The 21,277-nt window shown below is 42.4% G+C and overlaps 1 protein-coding gene across 1 annotated transcript; it reads left to right on the top strand.

The window, feature by feature from the left end:
• The first annotated feature begins 1,718 nt into the window (after positions 1-1,718).
• Positions 1,719-19,970, top strand: LOC114903488 (zinc finger protein 677-like). The gene is made up of 5 exons (XM_029236315.1): positions 1,719-1,853; positions 6,073-6,164; positions 9,960-10,151; positions 10,586-10,673; positions 17,042-19,970. The coding sequence occupies exons 2-5, from the start codon at positions 6,150-6,152 to the stop codon at positions 19,144-19,146; spliced, it is 2,400 nt and encodes a 799-aa protein (XP_029092148.1). The 5' UTR covers positions 1,719-1,853; positions 6,073-6,149; the 3' UTR covers positions 19,147-19,970.
• Positions 19,971-21,277: the final 1,307 nt, after the last annotated feature.

The following is a 21,277-nucleotide window of genomic DNA, read 5'->3' as shown; positions in this document are numbered from 1 at the left end:
AAAAAAGCTACATAAGGCTCCTGCCAATTTTGCAACCCAGGAATGTTTCCTCAAAGACCTGGAAGCCATCTCTTTGAAACGTAAACATCCAGGGAGATAGCACACTTATCTCCCAGTTTCTGTGGAAGGGTAAGAGCCTAACTTAGCAGGTGCCTTGCTCCAAGCTACAAAACTCCCTCCTGTCATAAAGAAATGAGAAGTTTGCTCTTCCTCTGGATAAAGCCAATTAGCTACCACAGTTGGTCAGTCCAATTAGCTGGTGATGTTGGGATGAACTGTGTGTGACAAATGATGCTATTACGTCTTCTTACCTGAGAAGTAGTTATTGTTTATACTGAGAACAAGTAAGTACCACTTGTATCTGCTTATCTAATATTACAGGGTAAGATTTTCTTTCATTCTCTTCAGTCTCTCAGAAGATTGCCTGTGATGCACATCACTTTCTTGTTTAATGCTTATTTAATAATAAAACTGTTTTCTTCCTTTATTACTTTTGGGGAGAGGATTTCTGGGTTGTGAGCTGATTTTATTTTTTAAACTAAATTTATTGAATTTTTTAACTTTTGGCTGCGTTGGGTCTTTGTTGCTGCGCGTGGACTTCTCCCTAGTTGCGGCGAGCGGGGGCTACTGTTTGTTGTGGTGCGCGGGCTTCTCATTGCGGTGGCTTCTCTTGTTGTGGAGCATGGGCTCCAGGCGTGTAGGTTTCAGTAGTTGTGGCTCGCGGGCTCTAGAGCACAGGCTCAGTAGTTGTGGTGCGCGGGTTTAGTTGCTCCGTGGCATGTGGGATCTTTCTGGACCAGGGATCAAACCCGTGTCCCCTTCACTGGCAGGCGGATTCTTAACCACTGCACCACCAGGGAAGCCCTTCATTTTAAATTATATTACCCAACACCACCCGCTGGCAAAAAGAGCTTTGACTCAAACCATTTTCAACTTAAGAGGAAAACATCTCAGCTTGTAATTTAAGTCGTCCTCACAACTCTAATCTTTTACCTTCAACTGTTTGAAACATTAACTTAAAATAGTGAGGAAGGGACTTCCCTCGTGGCGCAGTGGTTAAGAATCCGCCTGCCAACGCAGGGGACATGGGTTTGAGCCCTGCTCTGGGAATATCCCACATGTTGCGGAGCAACTAAACCCGTGCGCCACAACTACTGAGCCTGCGTTCTACAGCCCGCAAGCCACAACTACTGAGCCCCCATGCCACAACTACTGAAGCCCGCACGCTCTAGAGCCCGTGCTCTGCAACAAGAAAAGCCATCGCAATGAGAAGCCCGCGCACCGCAATGAAGAGTAGCCCCCCACCCCGCTCTCAGGAGCTAGAGAAAGCCTGCACGCAGCAACAAAGACCCAACCCAGCCAAAAATAAATAAATAAAATATTAGATTACTTAAAAAAAAGTAATACATGCCCATGGTTTAAAATAAAAAAATAGCGAGGAAGCGTCTGGGTCCACAGGACACCAAACAGATTCAAAGAATTCGAAAGCAGAAGTTCAGGTAATGCTGGGCAGGATAACAGTTCTCCAAAGGTCCGGGGGCGGGGCGGAAGTCCAGACCCTGCTCCCTCCAGGCCCCGCCCCACGTTGGCCCCGCCCCTGGCTTTCTGTTCAGTCCAGGCTACTGCTCACGCCCCGCCCCTCACCACGCCCCACCCCTCCTCGGCCCCGCCCGCTGCACGGTCGCGCACGCGCAGTTGCCTGCAAACCCGGAAGCAGAGCGAGAGGTACAGTCCTCGGTGTTTCTGGTTCAACCCGGGTCTTTGGGACGCCCCCAGGGCCTCGATCCGCCACACCTGAGGTTCAGGGGTTGTCACGTACGTTAAAACCCCTTCATCCGCTTGTTCCGCGCCTGGTAAGTCCCGGCAGCACCGTGAGACATTATAGGTCTCCGCCCTGGCCTTTCCGCCCTAAGTCCAGGTAGACACCGCTTGCCGCGTTGCTTTTCTGCTCAGAACCCTTCAGTGACTTCCGCAGGCTCTGACCCCCTCTCTCTCTCAGACGCGCTGTTTCACGTCCTCACTCCGGAGGTGGATTCTAGTCCTCCCGTTCGACCCTTCCCGGGCAGAGATGGCTGTGCAGATCCAGAGGCCACATCTTCTCCTTGGCCTTGGGGTCGTACAGACATCATCCCTCTCCTGACACCCTCCCCATCTTCGCGACCTCTGGAGTCGGCCGGCTCCTCCCCTCCCTAGCCATCCACTTTGCACTCACCGCTTTGGAGATCTCTGACCCACGCACTGGGACAGGTGACATGCACCCGTTCGGTGACACTCTTTGTGTTTGTTCTGGACAAAACGCATGCCACTGCCTGTGCTTGTCGTGGTGTGTTTACATTCCCGCAGCCCCACTGGAAAATGCACTTCGTGGGCAAGGGACATCTTTCTCTTCCATACCTGTGAATATACAGAGCAGGGGATGGAGCAGAGTCCGAGAGAGAATGAGAAAGACTGAGAGGGAAAGTAATAGTGAAAAAGAGAGGGTGAAGTGGAGGATGGGGCAGGTGGATGTGGATATACAGTAAGAGCAAAAGAGTGAACCAGAGGAAGAAACCTAGATAAAAAGGCATCTCCAGAAAGACAGAGGGAAGCAAATTGGACGAGAGGGACCTTGATGGGGTAGAAGTGGGAGCAGCAAGGGGCCGGTACATCGAACTGAGAGAGTGGGGAGGGAATCAAAGAGTTCAGGCCATGGACAACAGAGACACGTGGTGCTGGGACAGAAAGAGGGGCAGGAGGTGACAGGGAGAGCAGAGGGAGAAACAGAGCAGGGAGGAAATTCCCTGGCATTAATCCCTTCAATGCCTTCTCATTGCCCTCAGGACGAAAATCCAGACTCCACTGTATGACTTTATAGCTGGGAGCTCTGGAGGTGGGGTGACCCTCCGGAGTTGGTCCAATTCGAGGGAAGGAATAGGCTTTTCTATCCTGCACTGATCAGACATTGGACACCGGCTGTCCAAGGAGGTGTTGTGATTTTGGGGCGGCAGCTCCCTATGGCTGAGTCCAGTTTTCAAGGGGAGGCGGGGTGTGGAGCTGTGAGCCATCAGTAGCCAAACTCCTGGCTGTGAGGAAGTTCACGTCTGGATCCTGAGGGGATGGATTCAGGAGGTTTACTCTACATAGTAACTTCTGTGAGGTCTCTTAGGAGTGTGAAGTTCATCGACGATACTGGAGTCTCGTCGGAATATGTGGATCGTTGGAGACATTACTCTTGCATTATGACATTATGGCAGTGCCTGACTTGAGGGCGAGGTCTCCAAGAAGGAATATATGGGATCCTGGGTTGGTGGGTGTCTTCCTGCCATAACAGAAGCTACTGGCGTTTGGAATGTGGTGTGGGATGCCATGGCAGAGTGCGCAGATCAGTAGGGGATTCTGTCCTGTAACATTGTGGGGTGCCCACTGGGAGCTTGTAGGAGTGTGGGGTGGGACTGGGGTCAGGTGATGGGGGTTTTCATTGGGGGGGGTTGCTGGGGGCAGATCTCTGGGCATAAACCTGGAGGAGCTGTAAGTCAGGACAGGACGGCATCCTTTGGCCACTGCCACTGTGTCATCAGTTTGTATCTCTGGGCAGTTATTTTGTTCAGCATATACAGATGGTGATATTGTCCCATCTTAAAAAGAAACAGCAAAAAAAAGCCCTTTACTACATTTGCCCATCTTTAAAACAAAAAATCTTCAATTAGCTATATTTCCCACCCTAGTAAGTGCCCTTTCTTACTCTCCATTTCAGAACAAAATAAACAACTAGGGCTTCCCTGGTGGCGCAGTGGTTGAGAGTCCGCCTGCCAATGCAGGGGACACGGGTTCGTGCCCCGGTCCAGGAAGATCCCACATGCCGCGGAGCGGCTGGGCCCGTGAGCCATGGCCGCTGAGCCTGCGCGTCTGGAGCCTGTGCTCCGCAACGGGAGAGGCCACAACAGTGAGAGGCCCACGTACCGCAAATAAATAAATAATAAACTAGAAAGTTGTTTGTTTCACTGCTTCAATTCTTGCTTCCAGTTCTCATTTGAAACCCATCCAGTCCAGCTTTCACACCCACTGTTCCACTGATACCTTGCTTATCTAAACGTATTTCTAAATCTAGTGGTATATTCTCAGTCATCATCTTGTCCTTTCAAAAACTTGTTGCACTCCGTCTTCTGGAAGCACTTTTTTCTTGGCTTTCACATCACACTGTTTTTAGAAAGTAAATTTATCTAGCTACCAGCCGTCCGTTTTAATTTTCTTCTCCGTGCTCACTTCTCAGTTTCCTGTGCCTCTTTCTCCGCCCTCCCTGGTCTCTGACTGTGGGAGTATCTCTGGCCTTAGTCCTTGAATTTCTTTTCTCTGTCTGCACCCACTGTTTCTGTTTCTATCTCATGTCATAACTTTAAACACTGATGTCTCCTTTCACGTCTCCACCCAGACCTCTCCCCTGAAACCGCAGTCCTGTACCCAGCTTATCCAGCTGTCACCTCAGCATCTCTGCTGGGACAGCCAACTGGCATCTTCACCTTAATATGTCCAAAAATGACCCCCCGAACCCTCCCAGATATATTCTCTTGCCGTCCTCCACGTCTCAGTATAGGGCGACCCTGTACTTAGGTCCTGGGGCTTAGGTGAGCATCTCAGCATGTTTTAAAAATATACATTGCTTTACTCACTAGTGTTTTAACTAATGAGAAAAAAAAAATTAAAAATAGATGTTTAGTTAAAATGGATAAGGGAATAATACATGGTTCTAAAATCTCCTGGGGTATGAGGGAAAAGGTTTGAAGACCACAGCCCTTTCTTATCCGCTTTCTTTAATACCCTTAAAAAATATATATATATATATATATATAATTGAAGTATAGTTGATTTACAATGTTGTGTTAGTTTCAGGTGTACAGCACAGTGATTCAGTTGTATATTATATACATATTATATATATTCTTTTTCAGATTGTTTTCCCTTATAGATTATTACAGGATATTGAGTATAGTTCCCTGTGCTGTACAGTAGGTCCTTGTTGGTTATCTGTTTGATATATAGTAGTGTGTATATGATAATCCCAACCTCCTAATTTATCCCTCACCCCTCTCCCCTTTGGTAATCATACATTTGTTTTCTGTGTCTGTGGGTCTATTTCTGTTTTGTAAATAAGTTCATTTGTACCTCTGATACCCTTCTGATCTTTTCTCCTACTTGTCCCCTCCTCACTCACTCTACTGAAGCCACACAGGCCTGTTTGCCTTTTCTGGAACACTACCACTTCAGGGCCTTCCCATGGTGTCCCTCTGCCTAGAGGCCTCTGACCCTTCACTTGCAGGTGGCAAAATCCCTTCTTTCCTCTGGTCTTTGTTCTGCTGTCACCTCTCACTGGCACCTTCTCTGGCTTCTCCCTCCTCCCCCGCCCCCCTGATAACATTCCAGCCACTCCCTCACCCCTACTTCCGGTCCATATCGCCTGCTCTGCATGTTTCTCTGCTGCTTCCCCTCCCGTCCCCTTCCCCTGGCTGGGTGCGTGTGACAGCAAGGCCCCAGGAGAGAGCAGAGTGCAAGGTGGGAGGTGGGCTGGGCCCGCCTCCTCTGAGTGGTGCTCAACTCTGGTATCACAGTACATTGCTGAGGCGTTTTGCAGATACATCTTTTGTGCCTCCTGACCAGAGTCACGTGGAATGGAACCTCCATAATGTTTAAAGTGCCTCCGGTGATTCTGATCTGTACCCAGCTTTGAGCACCAAGGCTCTGGCTCCTCCATTTATGAAGCTGAGATCAGCCCATGATCCAGAGAGGTGAGGGGGCTCTGTTCTGAGTGGAGTTTGATCAGGGCTGGTCTGTGACCAAGAGGAGGGTCTGTCCAGCCCTGAGTCCCCCTGCTACAGCGTACGTGGGGGCTTCAGGAGGGGAGTGAGATCTGAAGGAGAGGGTGGGAAAACTCACCTCTTGGTCTCTGTGTGGGAGTTACTGTCCTGAGCCCCTCCTGGGACAGTGGGCAGCAGAGGACTGTCTGTTCCACATGCTGAGGTCCTCCCTGTGTGTGTGGCCATGACTCAGGAAGGGCGTGTGTCGATTCTAAGCATTAAACAGCCTATTCTTGACACTCAGGATTGACTTCTCAAGACTGATCTTTGCCTGAGGAAGAAATCTGGAAGAGGAGGGAGAGGAAAGAACAGGAGTCAGAAATGGCTCTTTCTCAGGTAAAGTCATATTCTCAGTTGATTGTTTTGTCTGTCCTTCGTGAAATGCCCTTTTTTGGATTCACTAATCTTATCTGACTCTGAAGTGTCCTGCCTGACACCTGTACAGTCACACCCACCCAGGTCCTTCCCTCAGGGCCTGTCATCTCCACTTAGATCCTGTCTCCCCATGACCCAGTGACCTGGAACTTGTGAAGAGGCTCCACTGGGTGTAGTCCTGGGTGGGGCTTCACACCCATGGACTGGAGACAGGGTGTCAGTGGTATTCAGTGACAGGGATTGCTTAGGGGCCCATCTCGATGCATTGTCTGCTCTCTGTCAACCAGGATAAAGAAGCTGCACCTATAAGTCATGTACTAATGTGTAGGAATAGTTGGAAAATTCTGGAAAAGAAGAGTGATAAGAGGAAACCAGCTCTGCCTGACTTTATAATGCTTTCAAAGCTAAACAAACAATCATGGTGTTTCGGGTTCTAAAACATTAATCATTCATGTTCTCCATTACCCTCATGAATGGAGAAGAAAGTTCAGAAACAGACATCAGTGATAGAGGATGTTTTATTTGATAATTGGTTTTAAAATATGGAGTCAATTGAAATATCTATCATTAAGAGGTTTAAAAAATTATTCTCAGCACATCCATCCCATAGGGACCACGGTGTTCCCGCAAGGACTATCTTGCAGCAGGCGTTTTAGGTAAAAATGATTATAATTCAGCCAAGACATGGAGCCACAACTTTATTCTTGTCATCAGAGAGGCTGTAGCCAAATTCTGGTTCCACTGTTATTAATAAATATTATATTCTTTTATTTTAAGCATCATGTGAGATATATATATATATATATATATATATATGTATATATAGTGCTCAAACTTCTAACAAAGCAGCAGCTTAGGTACTAGGATGTAAAGCATCCCCTTCCCTATCTCCATGCCATGTCTCAGTGGGGAACCACTGTTGTAGGTTTTGTGGCAAGACTCAGCTCAGATCTTGTAAGATTGTATTTCAATTTTAGGATTGAATTTTAGGATTGTATGCAATTTTAGGAAAAATTCTTCATTGAATGTTTGTTGTAATATTTTATTCTGTAAATTTTAAAAACATACACAGCATGTGTCTAGAAGTGGTTTTCACATTAGTAAACACAGATACAGCTTGATCTTCATTGGAACTCTCTCTTAATGAAGACTCATGGGACTTTTACAATTTTTTGCTGACATAAAGAACGTGTCAGTGGCTGCCTTAGAGCAGGCTGACTTCTCTGCAGATGTCTGAGGATTTCTCTGGGCAACCTGACATGTGACTACTGGGTCAAGAATGGTGCATTTCATATTTTGATAGATTTTGTCAGATGTCCTCCCCTAAAGCTGCACAGGTTCCCTCCCCGCCACCAACATGTGAGATTTTCCTCAGTGTAAGCAAAACTTGATACTGTATTCTTTTTGTATTTTGAAAATTTTGGGGAAAATGACAATCCTTTGTATTTCCATTTCCAACTACTTGTGAGTCAAGTTCATTCTTTTATGGAAATAAAACATGGATTTTCATACTTTGCTCAGTTTTCTTTTGATATATATTTAAAAGCTATTTTATATTTTGTAGTTTAATTCTTTACACATGCCCTGGTATCCTTCTTAGTTTAGCATTTCTTTGCCATGAAACATAAATCCTTCCTTCTTGCCCTCTGCTTTCTGGTCTTGCTTGAGAAGGCCTCACCTCACATAATTTTAAAATACTGTGTTCTGCATAGTCCTAATCGTTCCTGTTTATAATTATGTCTTTAATTTGGATTTAACTAAATCTCTAATTTGGCTTTTTTGTGTATATCTTGCAGCTATTTTATTTCATTCATTTTAGTTTCAGATATTACCCACACTGTGCATACCCCCCCACACACACATTCACGTATGTCAATAGGTTCACATGTAATTTGGCAAGGCCCACCATTTTGTTTTTCTCTTCAAAATTTTCTCTCTCCTGGGCTTCCCCGGTGGCACAGTGGTTGAGAATTCGCCTGCCAATGCAGGGGAAAGCACGGGTTCGATCCCTGGCCCGGGAAGATCCCACATGCCGCGGAGCAACTAAGCTCGTGTGCCAAAACTACTGAGCCCGCGTGCCGCAACTACTGAAGCCCGCGCGCCTAGAGCCCGTGCTCCACAATGAGGGAAGCCACCGCAATGAGAAGCCCGTGCACCGCAACGAAGAGTAGCCCCCGCTCGCTGCAGCTAGAGAAAGCCCGTGTGCAACAACGAACACAGCCATAAATAAATAAATTAATTTAAAAAAAAATTTCTCTCTCCTAAATATGATGCAGACTTTTTATTTAAAATCCCACATTTCTTTTCCCTTTGAATTGCTCTGAATTTCTAAATCCCTGAGGTCTTTACGCCACCACATCTTCCAGCGAAAAGTAGGTTTGCCGGTCTTGGATCGCGTCTTTGTTATATCCTTCAGTAAAGTTTTTAAAATTTCATCACATATGTCTTACGAATAGGTGTCACAGTAAAATCGCTAATGGGAATTTGCTTCTCCCTCTTCTGGCTCCGGCCTAGGCGTCCTGTGCGGTGGTGAAGGGCAGGAGCCTGCTGGCCCACTTGCCTCAGCCTTACCTTTAGTGGAAATGCCTCTAGTGCCTCCAGTGATTATGATGCTTGGTGAAATAGTTTTGCTTAATAACAGTTCCTTTAATTTCCTATTTGGCATAATTTTGGGGGGGGGGTTAGTTTACCATATCCACTTTTAAAAAAATTTATTGAAGTATAGTTGATTTACAATGTTGTGTTAATTTCTGCTGTACAGCAAAGTGACTCAATTATACATATATATATATTCTTTTCCATTCTGGTTTATCACAGGATATTGAATATAGTTCCCTGTGCTATACAGTAGGACCTTGTTGCTTATCCCTACTTGGCATCATTTTATTTGTTTATTTTTTTGGCTGCATTGGGTCTTCTTTGCAGCACGCGGGCTTTGTCTAGCTGCGGTGAGTGGGGTCTTTTCTTCTATGCGGTGCACAGGCTTCTCATTGTGGTGGCTTCTCTTGTTGCGGCACACGGGCTTCAGTAGTTGCAGCACGTGGGCTCAGTAGTTGTGGCACATGGGCTCAGTAGTTGTGGCACATGGGCTTAGTTGCTCCGCAGCATGTGGGATCTTCCCGGACCAGGGTTCGAACCCATGTCCCCTGCATTGGCAGGCGGATTCTTAACCACTGCGCCACCAGGGAAGCCCGGCATAATTTTAATCATCCAGTATTTCTTCAAAGGTCTACTGCCATGATAAACATTTTTTCTATTTAATCTGCTAAATTAACCTACAACATTAGTAACTTTCCTCATCTTGAATCACTTTTTTTTAATTAGTGGAATAAACTCCACTTGACTTTTGTTGGTGGCTGAATATCTGAGTTAAATGGATAGACCTGTATTTATGTTTTTGCATGTGTGTGGACTCTGTCATGCTTGAAGATACCACTCATACTCTAGCTCATCCAGGTACTGAACATCACTTAGTGTGTAGAACATAATATGTATCTCCTCCACATAAACAATCCTGTGTTGAATAATTTCATTTGTATATTTCTTCCATTGTCCTCAAAATGGGAAATCTACAGTGATTCAGTGGATCTGATATCCTCTGCTGGAAAAATATAATAAAATTAGGGACATATAAATTACTCAAAATGATCTGTCACTTCAACTGAATCAATCCCTACACCTCTTTCCTACTCACATTTTGTGTGAAGACAAGAACTCTCCCCATGGTCTCTTAGTGAAACATGTTTTTTATTTCAGGGACTATTGACGTTCAGGGATGTGGCCATCGAATTCTCTCAGGAGGAGTGGGAATGCCTGGACCCTGCTCAGAGGGCCTTGTACAGGGACGTGATGTTGGAGACCTACGGGAACCTGCTCTCCCTGGGTGAGGATAACGCCCCTCCAGAAGTTGGGATCTGCCCTAGTGAGTCTCTTGAGAACCCCTGCCTTGCTTGACTGAGATTGAAGCTGTGTTGACTATGAAATGAAACATAGGATAATTCAGCATCTGGAGTTTAACCTTCCCCTCTCTTTAGATGGTCATACACACCAGATTAGTAGTGTCTCCAGAAGATGAGTAAAAACAAAATCTTACGGCAAACTTTAAAAAATTTCCAATTCTGGATCCACTCTTATCCCTGTAGTTTTCATTCAGTAGTTCTTGGAAGACAACTAGGTTATCTTTTTAAAAGATGCTCCTTAAGCATTCAGAATGAGACAGTGAGTGAAGAGATTTGTGAAATATTTTTTTAGACACATCTGTAACGTCCTCTCAAAAGAACAAAGGGCTAGAATTGTATTCTGGAAAAGCCACAGCACATTATGTTCCTCTCTTATAAACAGAAAACTCCTTTTCTGACCTGAATATTATTTAAATTTTGGAGCAAGGGAGAAAGCCCCAGAATGTGGAGAACAAAATGAAAGAAGTGAAAAAAGTTAGTGGGTGGGAATGTATCAAAGGTGTGAACATTGGTAAGAGCTCAGAAGGGCAAAGAGGAAGCCACACCATTAATAGTTTGGGAAAGTCCCTGTAAGTGGGAAAGTTCTACGGGAAAACAAATGTTTATTTCTTGTGAGCTCTCAAAGGAAATTTTTCTTCCCTTCCACATTTTTTTTTTTTTTTTTTTTTTTGCGGTACGTGGGGCTCTTACTGTTGTGGCCTCTCCCGTTGTGGAGCACAGGCTCCAGACGCGCAGGCTCAGCGGCCATGGCTCACGGGCCCAGCCGCTCCGCAGCTTGTGGGATCTTCCTGGACCGGGGCACGAACCCGCGTCTCCTGCATCGGCAGGCGGACTCCCAACCACTGCGCCACCAGGGAAGCCCCCTTCCCTTCCACTTTTTGCTTCCTTCTTCAGACATGTAAAAGTTCATCCTTGCAGCCTCCAGGGGTGCTCCAGCTCATGCAAAGACCAAGGCAAAATTTTGATCATGACCTATGACACTCTTTGTGGGGCACTGGGAGGGCTGGTTATAAGAAGTCCTCTTTCTTCTTTGGTCTCATTCTATACCCAGTTTTCAGTCCACACAGATCAGAGCTGAAGCCTCCCCAGTCCTGGCCCCAGTTCTTCTCCAGGTTCCATTCCCATTTCAATATTTGGGAGACCTTCTCATGGGATGGGAAAACATTGCCATCTGGGGCCCCAGGAAAGTGCATGGGGCTATGTCAAGTCCTCTCTGCCTCTTTAGGACCCCCAGCCATTTCTTCAGTTCTGCTTTTGCCACACATCAAGGAGTATGTGTAACAGAAGTGGTGTGGGTCTTTTGATCCAGCAGTAAAATTGCTTTTACTCAGCGGGAGTATATGCAGTACCACACCATACCTTAAGTTCTGGTGTGTTGTGCTTTTGTTTCTTTCTTAGAGTGTTTTCTAATTTCCCTGGAGAGATCACCTCTGACTCATTGGTTGTTTTAAGAGTGTTTTAAAATTTCCATATATTTGTGAGCTTTCCAGTTTTCCTTAAGTTAATCATTTCTATTTTCCTTCTACTGTGGTTGGAGAAAATACTTTGTATGATTTCGGGCTTTTTCAACTTATTGAGACTTGCTTTATGGTTTAGTATATGGTCTACCCTAGAGAATGTTCCATGTGCACCTAGAGAAGAATGTGTATTTTGCTTTTATTGGGTGGAGTGTTCTATATATGTCTGTGAGAGTTAGCTGGTTTATAGTCTTGCTGAAATCCTCTGTGTCCTTACTGAACTTCTGCCTGGCTGTACTCTCTATTAAAAGGGGGCAATGGAAGTCTCCAAATGTTATTCTAGAACTGTTTTTATTTCTTCCTTAAATTCTGTCAGTGTTTGCTTCATATATTTGGGGGCCCTCTTGTTTAGGTGTGTATATGTTCATATTTGTCGTAATTCCTTGATGAGTTATCATTTTTTCAATAAATAATGTCCTTCTTTGTCTCATAAAAAATTTTGACTTAAAGTTTATTTTGTCTGATAATACTATAGCACTCCAGGTCTCTTTTGGTTAGTATTTGCGTGGAATTTGTATTCGTTTGCTAGGGCTGCCATAACAAGGTACCACAGCCTGTGTGGCTTAAACATCAGAAATGTATTTTCTCACGGTTTTGGAAGCTAGAAATCTGAGATCAGGTTGTCAGCAGAGTTGTGTTATCCCAGGTTATTCTCTTTAGCTTGTGGCTGGCTGTCTTTTCCTACCTGTGTCTTCACATGGTGTTCCCTCTGGGTGTCTGTGTCATAATCTCCTCTTAAGGACACCAGTCATTAGATTAGAGCCCACTCCATTGACCTCATTTAACCTTAATTACTCCTTTAAGTAATTTTTGGGGGGACACAATTCACCACATAATTTTTTGGGGGACACAATTCATCCCATAACAGATTCATTTGCTGTTCTTTCATTTCTAACCTATTTGCATCTTTGTATCTAAAGTGAATCTCCTACGTATAGAACATAGGCATACCTTGGAGATACTGTGGATTTGGTTCTAGACCACTGCCATAAAGCAAATATCACAATAAAGTGAGTCACGAATTTTTTGGTTTCCTGGTGCATATGAAAGTTACGTTTGCATTATACGGTAGTCTATTAAGTGTATGATAGCAATATGTCTTAAAAAATGTACATACCTTAATTAAAAAATACTTCAGGGAATTCCCTGGCGTTCCAGTGATTAGGACTCTGCGCTTCCACTGCAGGGGGGCACACGTTCAATTCCTGGTCAGGGGACTAAGATCCTTCATGCTGTGTGGCACAGCCAAAAAAAAAAAACCTTTATTGCTAAAACTCGCTAATGATCATCTGAGCCTTCAGTGAGTCATAATCCTTGTGCTGGTGGAGGGTCTTGCCTGGATGTTTGATGGCTGCTGACTGATCAGAGTGGTGGTTGCTAAAGGTTGGGTGGCTGTAGCAATTTCTTTTTTAAAAATTTTATTTATTTATTTTTGTCTGCGTTGGGTCTTTGTTGCTGCATGCGGGCTTTCTCTAGCTGCGGCGAGCAGGGGCTACTCTTCGTTGAGGTACGCGGGCTTCTCATTGCGGTGGCTTCTCTTGTTGCGGAGCACGGGCTCTAGGCTGCGGGTTTCAGTAGTTGTGGCATGCAGGCTCAGTAGTTGTGGCGCATGGGCTTAGCTGCTCTGTGGCATGTGGGATCTTCCCGGACCAGGTCTTGAACCCGTGTCCCCTGCATTGGCAGGCAGATTCTTAACTACTGCGTCCTCAGGGAAGCCCTTCTTTTCTTTTTTTAAACATTTTTATTGGAGTATAGTTGATGCAGTTTCTTAGAATAAGACAACTAAGAAGTTTGCCTCATCGGGTGACTCTTCCTCTCATGTAGCAAGCAATGTTGTTTGGTAACATTTTACCCACAGTCGAACTTCTTTCAGAATTGGAGTCAGTCCTCTCAAACCCTGTGGCTGCTTTATCTACTAAGTTTATGTAATATTCTAAATCTTTTATTTAACATTTCAGTGGTCTCCACAGCATCTTCACCAGGAATAGATTCCATCTCAAGAAACCACTTTCTTTGCTCATCCATAAGAAGCAACTCCTCATCTGTTAAAGTTTTATCATGAGATTGCAGCAATTCAGTCACATCTTCAGGCTCCTTGCTATTTTCGCAACATCTGTTGTTTCGCAACTTCCACTGAAGTCTTGAACCCCTCAAAGTCATCCATGAGGATTGGAATCAACTTCTCCCAAACTCTTGTAAATGTTGATATTTTGGCCTCTTCCCATGAATCATGAATGTTCTTAATGGCATTTAGTATGGTGGCTCCATTCCAGAAGGTTTTCAATTTAATTTGCCCAGCTCCATCAGAGGAATCACTGTCTATGGCAGCTATAGCCTTAAAAAATGTATTTCCTGAATAATAAGACTTGAAAGTTGAAATTACTCCTTAATCCATGGGCTGCAAAATGGATGTTGTGTTAGCAGTCATGAAAACAACATTAATTTTGTACATCTCCATCAGAGCTCTTGGGTGACCAGGTGCATTGTCTGTGAGCAGTAATATTTTGAAAAGAATCTCTTTTTCTGAGCAGTAGGTCTTAGTACTGGGCTTAAAATATTCAGTAAACCATGTTGTAAACAGATGTGCTGTCATCCAGGCTTTGTTGGTCCATTTATAGAGCACAGGCAGAGAAGATTTAACATAATTCTTTAGCGCCCTAGGATTTGGGGAATGGTAAGTGAGCACTGGCTTCAACTTAAAATCACCAGCTGTATTAGATCCTAACAAGAGAGTCAGCCTCTCCTTTGAAGCTTTGAAGCCTGGCATTGATTTCTCCTCTCTAGCTATGAAAGTCCTAAATGGCATCTTCTTCCAATATAAAGTTGTTTTATCTACATTGAAAATTTGTTTAGTGTAGCCACCTTCATTAATTATCTTAGCTAGATCTTCTGGATAACTTGCTGCAGCTTCTACATCAGCACTTAATGCTTCACCTTGCACTTTTATGTTATGGAGATGGCTTCTTTCCTAAAACTTCATGAACCAACCTCTATTAGCTTCAGACTTTTCTTCTGCAGCTTCCTCACTTCTTTCAGCCTTCTTAGAAGAGAGTTAGGGACTTGCTCTGGATTAGACTTTGGCTTAAGGGAATGTTGTGGCTGGTTTGGTCTTCTATCCAGACAGTTAAAGCTTTCTGCACACCAGCAATGTGGCTATTTTGCTTTCTTATCATTCATGTGTTCACTGGAGTAGCACTTTTAATTTCCTTCAAGAACTTTTCCTTTGTGTTTACAGCTTGGCTGTTTGGTGCAAGAGGCTCAGCTTTTGGCCTGTTTCAGCTTTCAATATGCCTTCTTCACTAAACTTAGTAGTTTCTAGCTTTTGATTTAAATGTAGAGATGTGTGGCTTTTCCTTTCACTTGAACACTTGACCTGATTTCAATATTGCTATGTGTCAGAGAATAAGGAGGCTGAGAGAGAAAGAGAGAGAGAGAGATGGGGGAAGAGCCAGTCAGTGGAGCAATCAGAGCACAACTCATTTACTGATTTAAGTTAGCTGTCTATATGGGGTGCAGTTCGTGGTACATCAAAATAATTACAGTAATAACATCAAAGATCACTGATCACAGATCACCAAAATGAATATAATAATATGAAAAAGTCTGAGATACTGCAAGAATCACCAAAATGTGACACAGAGACACAAAGTGAGCAAATGCTGTTGGAAAAACGGTGCCAGCATATTTGCTCAACACAGGGTTGCCAGAAACCTTCAATTTGTAAAAAAATGCAATATCTGTGAAGTGCAATAAAATGAAGTGCAATAAAAGGAAGTATGCCTGTATAGTTGGATCCTATTTTTTTAATCCTTGCTGCAAACCTCTACCCTTTAATTGGAGTTTAATCCATTTATATTTACTGTAATTAGTGATAAAGGAGGACCTCTCTCACTAGCTGTTTGTTTTCCACGTGTCATATCTTTTCCCCTCAAGTCTTCCATTACTGCCTTCTTTGTGTTAGATAGGTATTTCCTAACATACAATTTTGATTCCTTCCTGTTTCCTTTACTATACAGTTGGCCCTTGGATGATGTGGGGGTTTGTGGCACTGACCCTCCACACAGTTGAAAACTGTTTATAATTTATAGTCAGTCCTCCGTATATGCAACTCTTCTGTATATGTGATTTCTTCTTATCTGTGGTTCTGCATCTTATCTGTTTATTTTGTTTGGTTTTTTTTTTTTTTGGTTGTTTTGACCATGCTGCACCGCTTGTGGGATCTCAGTCCCTGACCAGGGATTGAACCTGGGGGCCACAGCAGTGAAAGCTCTGAATCCTAACCACTATAACCTGGCTTTTCAATGTGTCTGCTCTTTGCCCCAACTTTAATCTCTTGCCCCAAGTGTCAGCAGCTAATACATTTCCCCTTATATATGGTTGTTTTTTCTTTTTCCTTTTTTTTGGCCATGCCATGTGGCATGCGGGATCTTAGTCCAACCAGGGATCAAACCCATGCCCCCTGCATTGGGAGCACGGAGTCTTAACCACTGGACCACCAGGGAAGTCCCTAAATATGTTTGATAAGTGCCTCCTGCATAGCATCTCTGCCCTGGGAGAGTTTTGAGTTATGCAACATTTTCCAATTCTCACATTATGTGTTCCTTTGAATATAAGTCCTTTTTCTTGTTCTTAAGGGAGAAATCATTAGATTTCCACAGTCTGTAATATTGTATCATTGTGGTTACTATTTACCTGTTGGTTTTATCTTGGTTTATTAAAATTTTTTATTTATTGTCACTTACAGATTATGGATTTCAGTAGCTAGCATAGAGTACGACTGCAGTTCACCAACTGTTAATGTTGTATAATGCCTATTCTGCTTGAATATAGATAGTTTTAGAGTAGATATTCAGAATATTTTGTCACACCAACAATATATTATTAAATTCTTCCTGATTTTGCTATTACCTTTTTAGTTTTTCAATTTGTAATTTTCATGTATTTATCTTAAATCATTATGTCTTTTTGGATTATTTATCATTACTTCATATGGTGCTATCTGTTAGCACTTATTTGCATGCAATACTTTATGTAGTAAATCTGCATTTTTATAATACCTGTTTCTCTTCAATATGAGACAACCATTTTTCTACTGCCAATTGGTGTGTTCTTTGGTGTGGTAGTCAAAGAATACACTTTCATAGATTAGGTAAGTTTACATAGTGTGAGTGATTTGGTTTTAGAGTGTTTGAAAGTAGGCTGCAGTTAAAATAATTTAAAATGCATGTATATTTTATTAAAGGATTCTATTCACTTTCTATTCTTAAACATTTATAGAGTTTGGTTAAGAAGTTTTTCATCTCTTCAATGTAAGTATTACTTTTAGTGTAATATTCATCTTCCAACTCTACTTAATATGAAGACTATGGTTATCTTTCAGATATCTCCATTAGTTTTCTGACCAAGGAATTATTAAAGAAGAAAAACATTAATAACAGAGAATTATACCAACCAGTGGTCTTGGGAAGACATGGAAGCCGTGGTATTGAGGATTTTGACTTCAGCAAAGTCAGGGGAACTGTGTATGAATTTGAGAATAAGTGTGGATGTGAAGAAAGAAATTCCAAAGGAGAGCTTATGACAGATAACATAAATCACACTGGTAGAAAAGATAAACAATACAGCAAATCCTGGATTAACTTACCTTTAAAACAAAGTGTTTCTTTAAGAAAAAGTGCATGTCAATATTTAAAAAATAGGAAGTCATTTATAAAGAATTTGTTAAAAATAAAAAATAACATAGTTTATGCAGGAAACAAGTATACAGAACATTTTGAAAATAGAACTGGATTAAGCTTTCAATCACATCTGGCTGAATTGCAGAGATTTCAAACTGAAGAGAAAATTTATGAATGTAATCAAGTTGAGAAGTCTGTCAAAACTTGTTCCTCAATTTCATCACTTCAAAGATTTCCTCCTAGTGTCAAAACCAACATTTGTAACACATATGGAAGGGTTTCTTCCTTCATTCCTATGTATCCTTCATTGCTTACACAGCAACAGAAAACAAATATTAGAGAAAAATTATACGAATGTAGTGAATGTGGAAAGACTTTTATCCATCATTCAGTCCTTACTAGTCATCAGAGAATTCATTCTGAGCAGAGACCTTACAAATGTAATGAGTGTAGTAAAGCCTTTAAACAGTTCTCAAACCTCACAAGACATCAGAGAATCCACACTGGAGAGAAACCATATAAATGTAATATATGTGACAAGGTCTTTAATCAGAATTCCCACCTTACAAATCATTGGAGAATTCATACTGGAGAGAAACCACACAAGTGTAATGAATGTGGTAAGGCTTTTATCAAATGTTCAGACCTTTGGCGTCATGAGAGAATTCATACTGGAGAGAAACCTTACAAATGTAACGAATGTGGTAAGGGTTTTACCAAACGTTCATATCTTTGGGATCATCAGAGGATTCATACTGGAGAGAAACCATACAAATGTATTGAATGTGGCAAGGTTTTTAGGCAGTGGTCTACCCTCAGGATTCACCGAAGAATTCATACTGGTGAGAAGCCTTATAAATGTAATGAGTGTGGCAAAGCTTTTAAGCAGTGCTCACACCTGACTAAACATCAGAAAATTCATACTGGAGAAAAGCCACACAAAGGTACTGTGTGTGGCAAGGCTTTCATCCACATTTCAAGTCTGGTAAAACATCAGAAAATTCATACTGGAGAAAAACCACACAGATGTAATGAGTGTGGCAAGGCTTTCATCCAAAGGTCAAGTCTTATAGAACATCAGAGAATCCATACCGGTGAGAAACCTTATAAATGTAATGAATGTGGCAAGGCCTTCACTGTGTGTTCAAGCCTAACTAAACATAGAAGAAACCATACTGGAGAGAAACCTTACAAATGTAATGCGTGTGATAAAGCCTATACACAATTCGTACACCTTACTAGACATCAGAAAATACATACCAAAAAGAAAAATCATGAATCTAATGTACCTGATAATGCTTTTATTCAGAGCTCAAGCTTGGAGGATTATCAGAGAATTCATGGTAGAGAGAAACCTTACACATGTAATGAATGTGGCAAATCCTTTAACTGGTGTTCACGCCTCACCCGACATCAGAGGATCCATACTGGAGAGAAACCATATAAATGTAATGTATGTAGCAAGGCCTTCAGTCAAAACTCAAACCTAACAATTCATCTGAGAATTCATACTGGAGAGAAACCTTACAAATGCAATGAGTGTGGCAAAGCCTTTAAGCAGTACTCAAGCCTCACCAGACATCAGAAAATTCATACTGGAGAAAAACCACACAAATGTAATATGTGTGGTAAGGCTTTTATCAAACGTTCACACCTTTGGGGTCATGAGAGAATACATACTGGAGAGAAGTCATACAAATGTACTGAATGTGGCAAGGCCTTTAGACAATGGTCTGACCTTAGGATTCACCAAAGAATTCATACTGGAGAGAAACCCTTAGAAATGTAATGAATGGTGTAAATCATTTAACCATCTTAAACAATGGACTATAATCAGATAACTTATACTAGGGAGACTAAGTCTCTAGTCCTAGATTAATCAATTTCAGATGTTAAGTTCTTCACAGTTATTAAAAGTCAGAATCATTTCAAATTTATGAAATGATGGGTATTGGTAGAGCAAGGGGATCTTTGGAACTGTACCATTTCCTCTTTTTAAAAATACTTTTATTATATGAAGTTTCTTGAAAAGGCTGTATTACTATTGATGTTTTTCAACCTGAAGTTTAAAATTTATTGATGTTATGCCTTCATCACATGCTTTTATGTGTTACCATGATGGGCTCTGCTAAGGGATCATTAAGATAAAAAGGCCTACTTGTATTAGGTGGAGATCATTCATATTCATGTTTTCTGAAGGAACAGGACACGGAATTTTAACAAACAACACTGTGTTTTTGAATGAGAGCTTGGGAAATATATGTAAAACGATGTAAATCATAATAATTTAAGATCCTTTTCTACAGATTTGTTGGTACAACAGAGGACCCACTGGATTATCAGAAACCAACGCTTTGCCAGTTGAGGGTGAAACAGAGCAGTCCTTAAGATTAAGAGACTGAGATTTTGGGCTTCCCTGGTGGCACAGTGGTTGAGAGTCCGCCTGCCGATGCAGGGGACGCGGGTTCGTGCGCTGGTCCGGGAAGATCCCACATGCCGCGGAGCAGCTGGGCCCGTGAGCCATGGTCGCTGAGCCTGCACGTCCGGAGCCTGTGCTCCGCAACGGGAGAGGCCACAACAGTGAGAGGCCCGCGTACCGCAAAAAAAAAAAAAGAGAGACTGAGATTTTCATGAGAATAGGATGATAGGTTAGTAGGGACTGCTTATGTGGTAGAAATAATGGAGAAGAAATAATGGTCCTCCTCTCTTTTCAAAGAAAATAGCTGATGTCAAAGATGAGAGAAAATATAGTCTTATTCTTAGTAACTAAAGAGAACAATTATCAGAAAGGAGAACTTAATCAAAACACCCAGAATGCAGTGTACATGTGTAGGATTCACGTTTAACCACTGTATCACTTTGATACCATCTTACTCAAAATGTGTCAGAGTTGTCATGTTTTATTAATATAATTTAATCATTTTAAAACTCTAAATGAATTGTTTTCTATCTTATCAAGCCTATGCCACCTCACTGTGGTACTTCGTAACAAATACTAACAATACATCTTTAGGACGTTAAGGTTGAAAGGCACCTGCAACAATTTCTTTGCATGATGGAATCAAACAACGTACAATTTTATGAATATATATTCACAACATCCTTGAGTTATTCTTTCTACACTCTGCCCCTTGGGTATTCATGTAGATATGATTAAAATACCATAGCAGTACAACTTTAGACTCTGCCCTCTTTAACATTTGAAGTACTATTTGTAAATGTGATATGATTATATTTCAATGTGCCCCGTTTTTTTCCTGCATAAGACCCATGGCTTGCAATGCCTTGATTTATCAGTATACGAGGTAAAAAATAACATATTAAGCATATGAAGTGTTAGGAAGTAGAAAATTTAAGGAATAAAGATAGGAACAGTATTTTATTCTTGGAGCTCTTACTGGAATAATTTGAAAAGATCACTGATCATAAGTTTCCCCTTAAGAATGAACAGACTTGGGACTTCCCTGGTGGTGCAGTGGTTAAGAATCCACCTGCCAATGCAGGGGATGAGGGTTCGAGCCCTGGTCCGGGAAGATCCCACATGCTGCAGAGCAACTAAGCCCGTGTGCCACAACTGCGGAGCCTGCGCTCTAGAGCCTGCGGGCCACAGCTACTGAAGCCCGCGCACCTAGAGCCTGTGCTCTGCAACAAAGAGAAGCCACCACGAGAAGCCAGTGCACTGCAACGAAGAGTAGCCCCCACTCACCACAACTAGAGAAAGCCCCCATGCAGCAACGAAGACCCAACGCAGCCAGAAATAAATAAATAAAATAAATTTTTTTAAAAAAAGAACAAACAGACTAACTTAAGGAGGAAAGGTTGGTTTATTTTGTTTTATTTATAGGCCAACTAGGAACTGAACATACGGACCCCCCCTCAAAAATAGTTAATTGCACTTTTGGATATCCCACAGATATAAG

Source organism: Monodon monoceros, unplaced genomic scaffold (genome assembly GCF_005190385.1).
Source record: "Monodon monoceros isolate NGI ecotype Baffin Bay Population unplaced genomic scaffold, NGI_Narwhal_1 Super_Scaffold_10, whole genome shotgun sequence".
Classification (NCBI taxonomy): Eukaryota; Metazoa; Chordata; class Mammalia; order Artiodactyla; family Monodontidae; genus Monodon; species Monodon monoceros.
The sequence above is the reverse complement of the archived record's forward strand: the minus strand, read 5'-3'. Positions and strand labels throughout refer to the sequence as shown.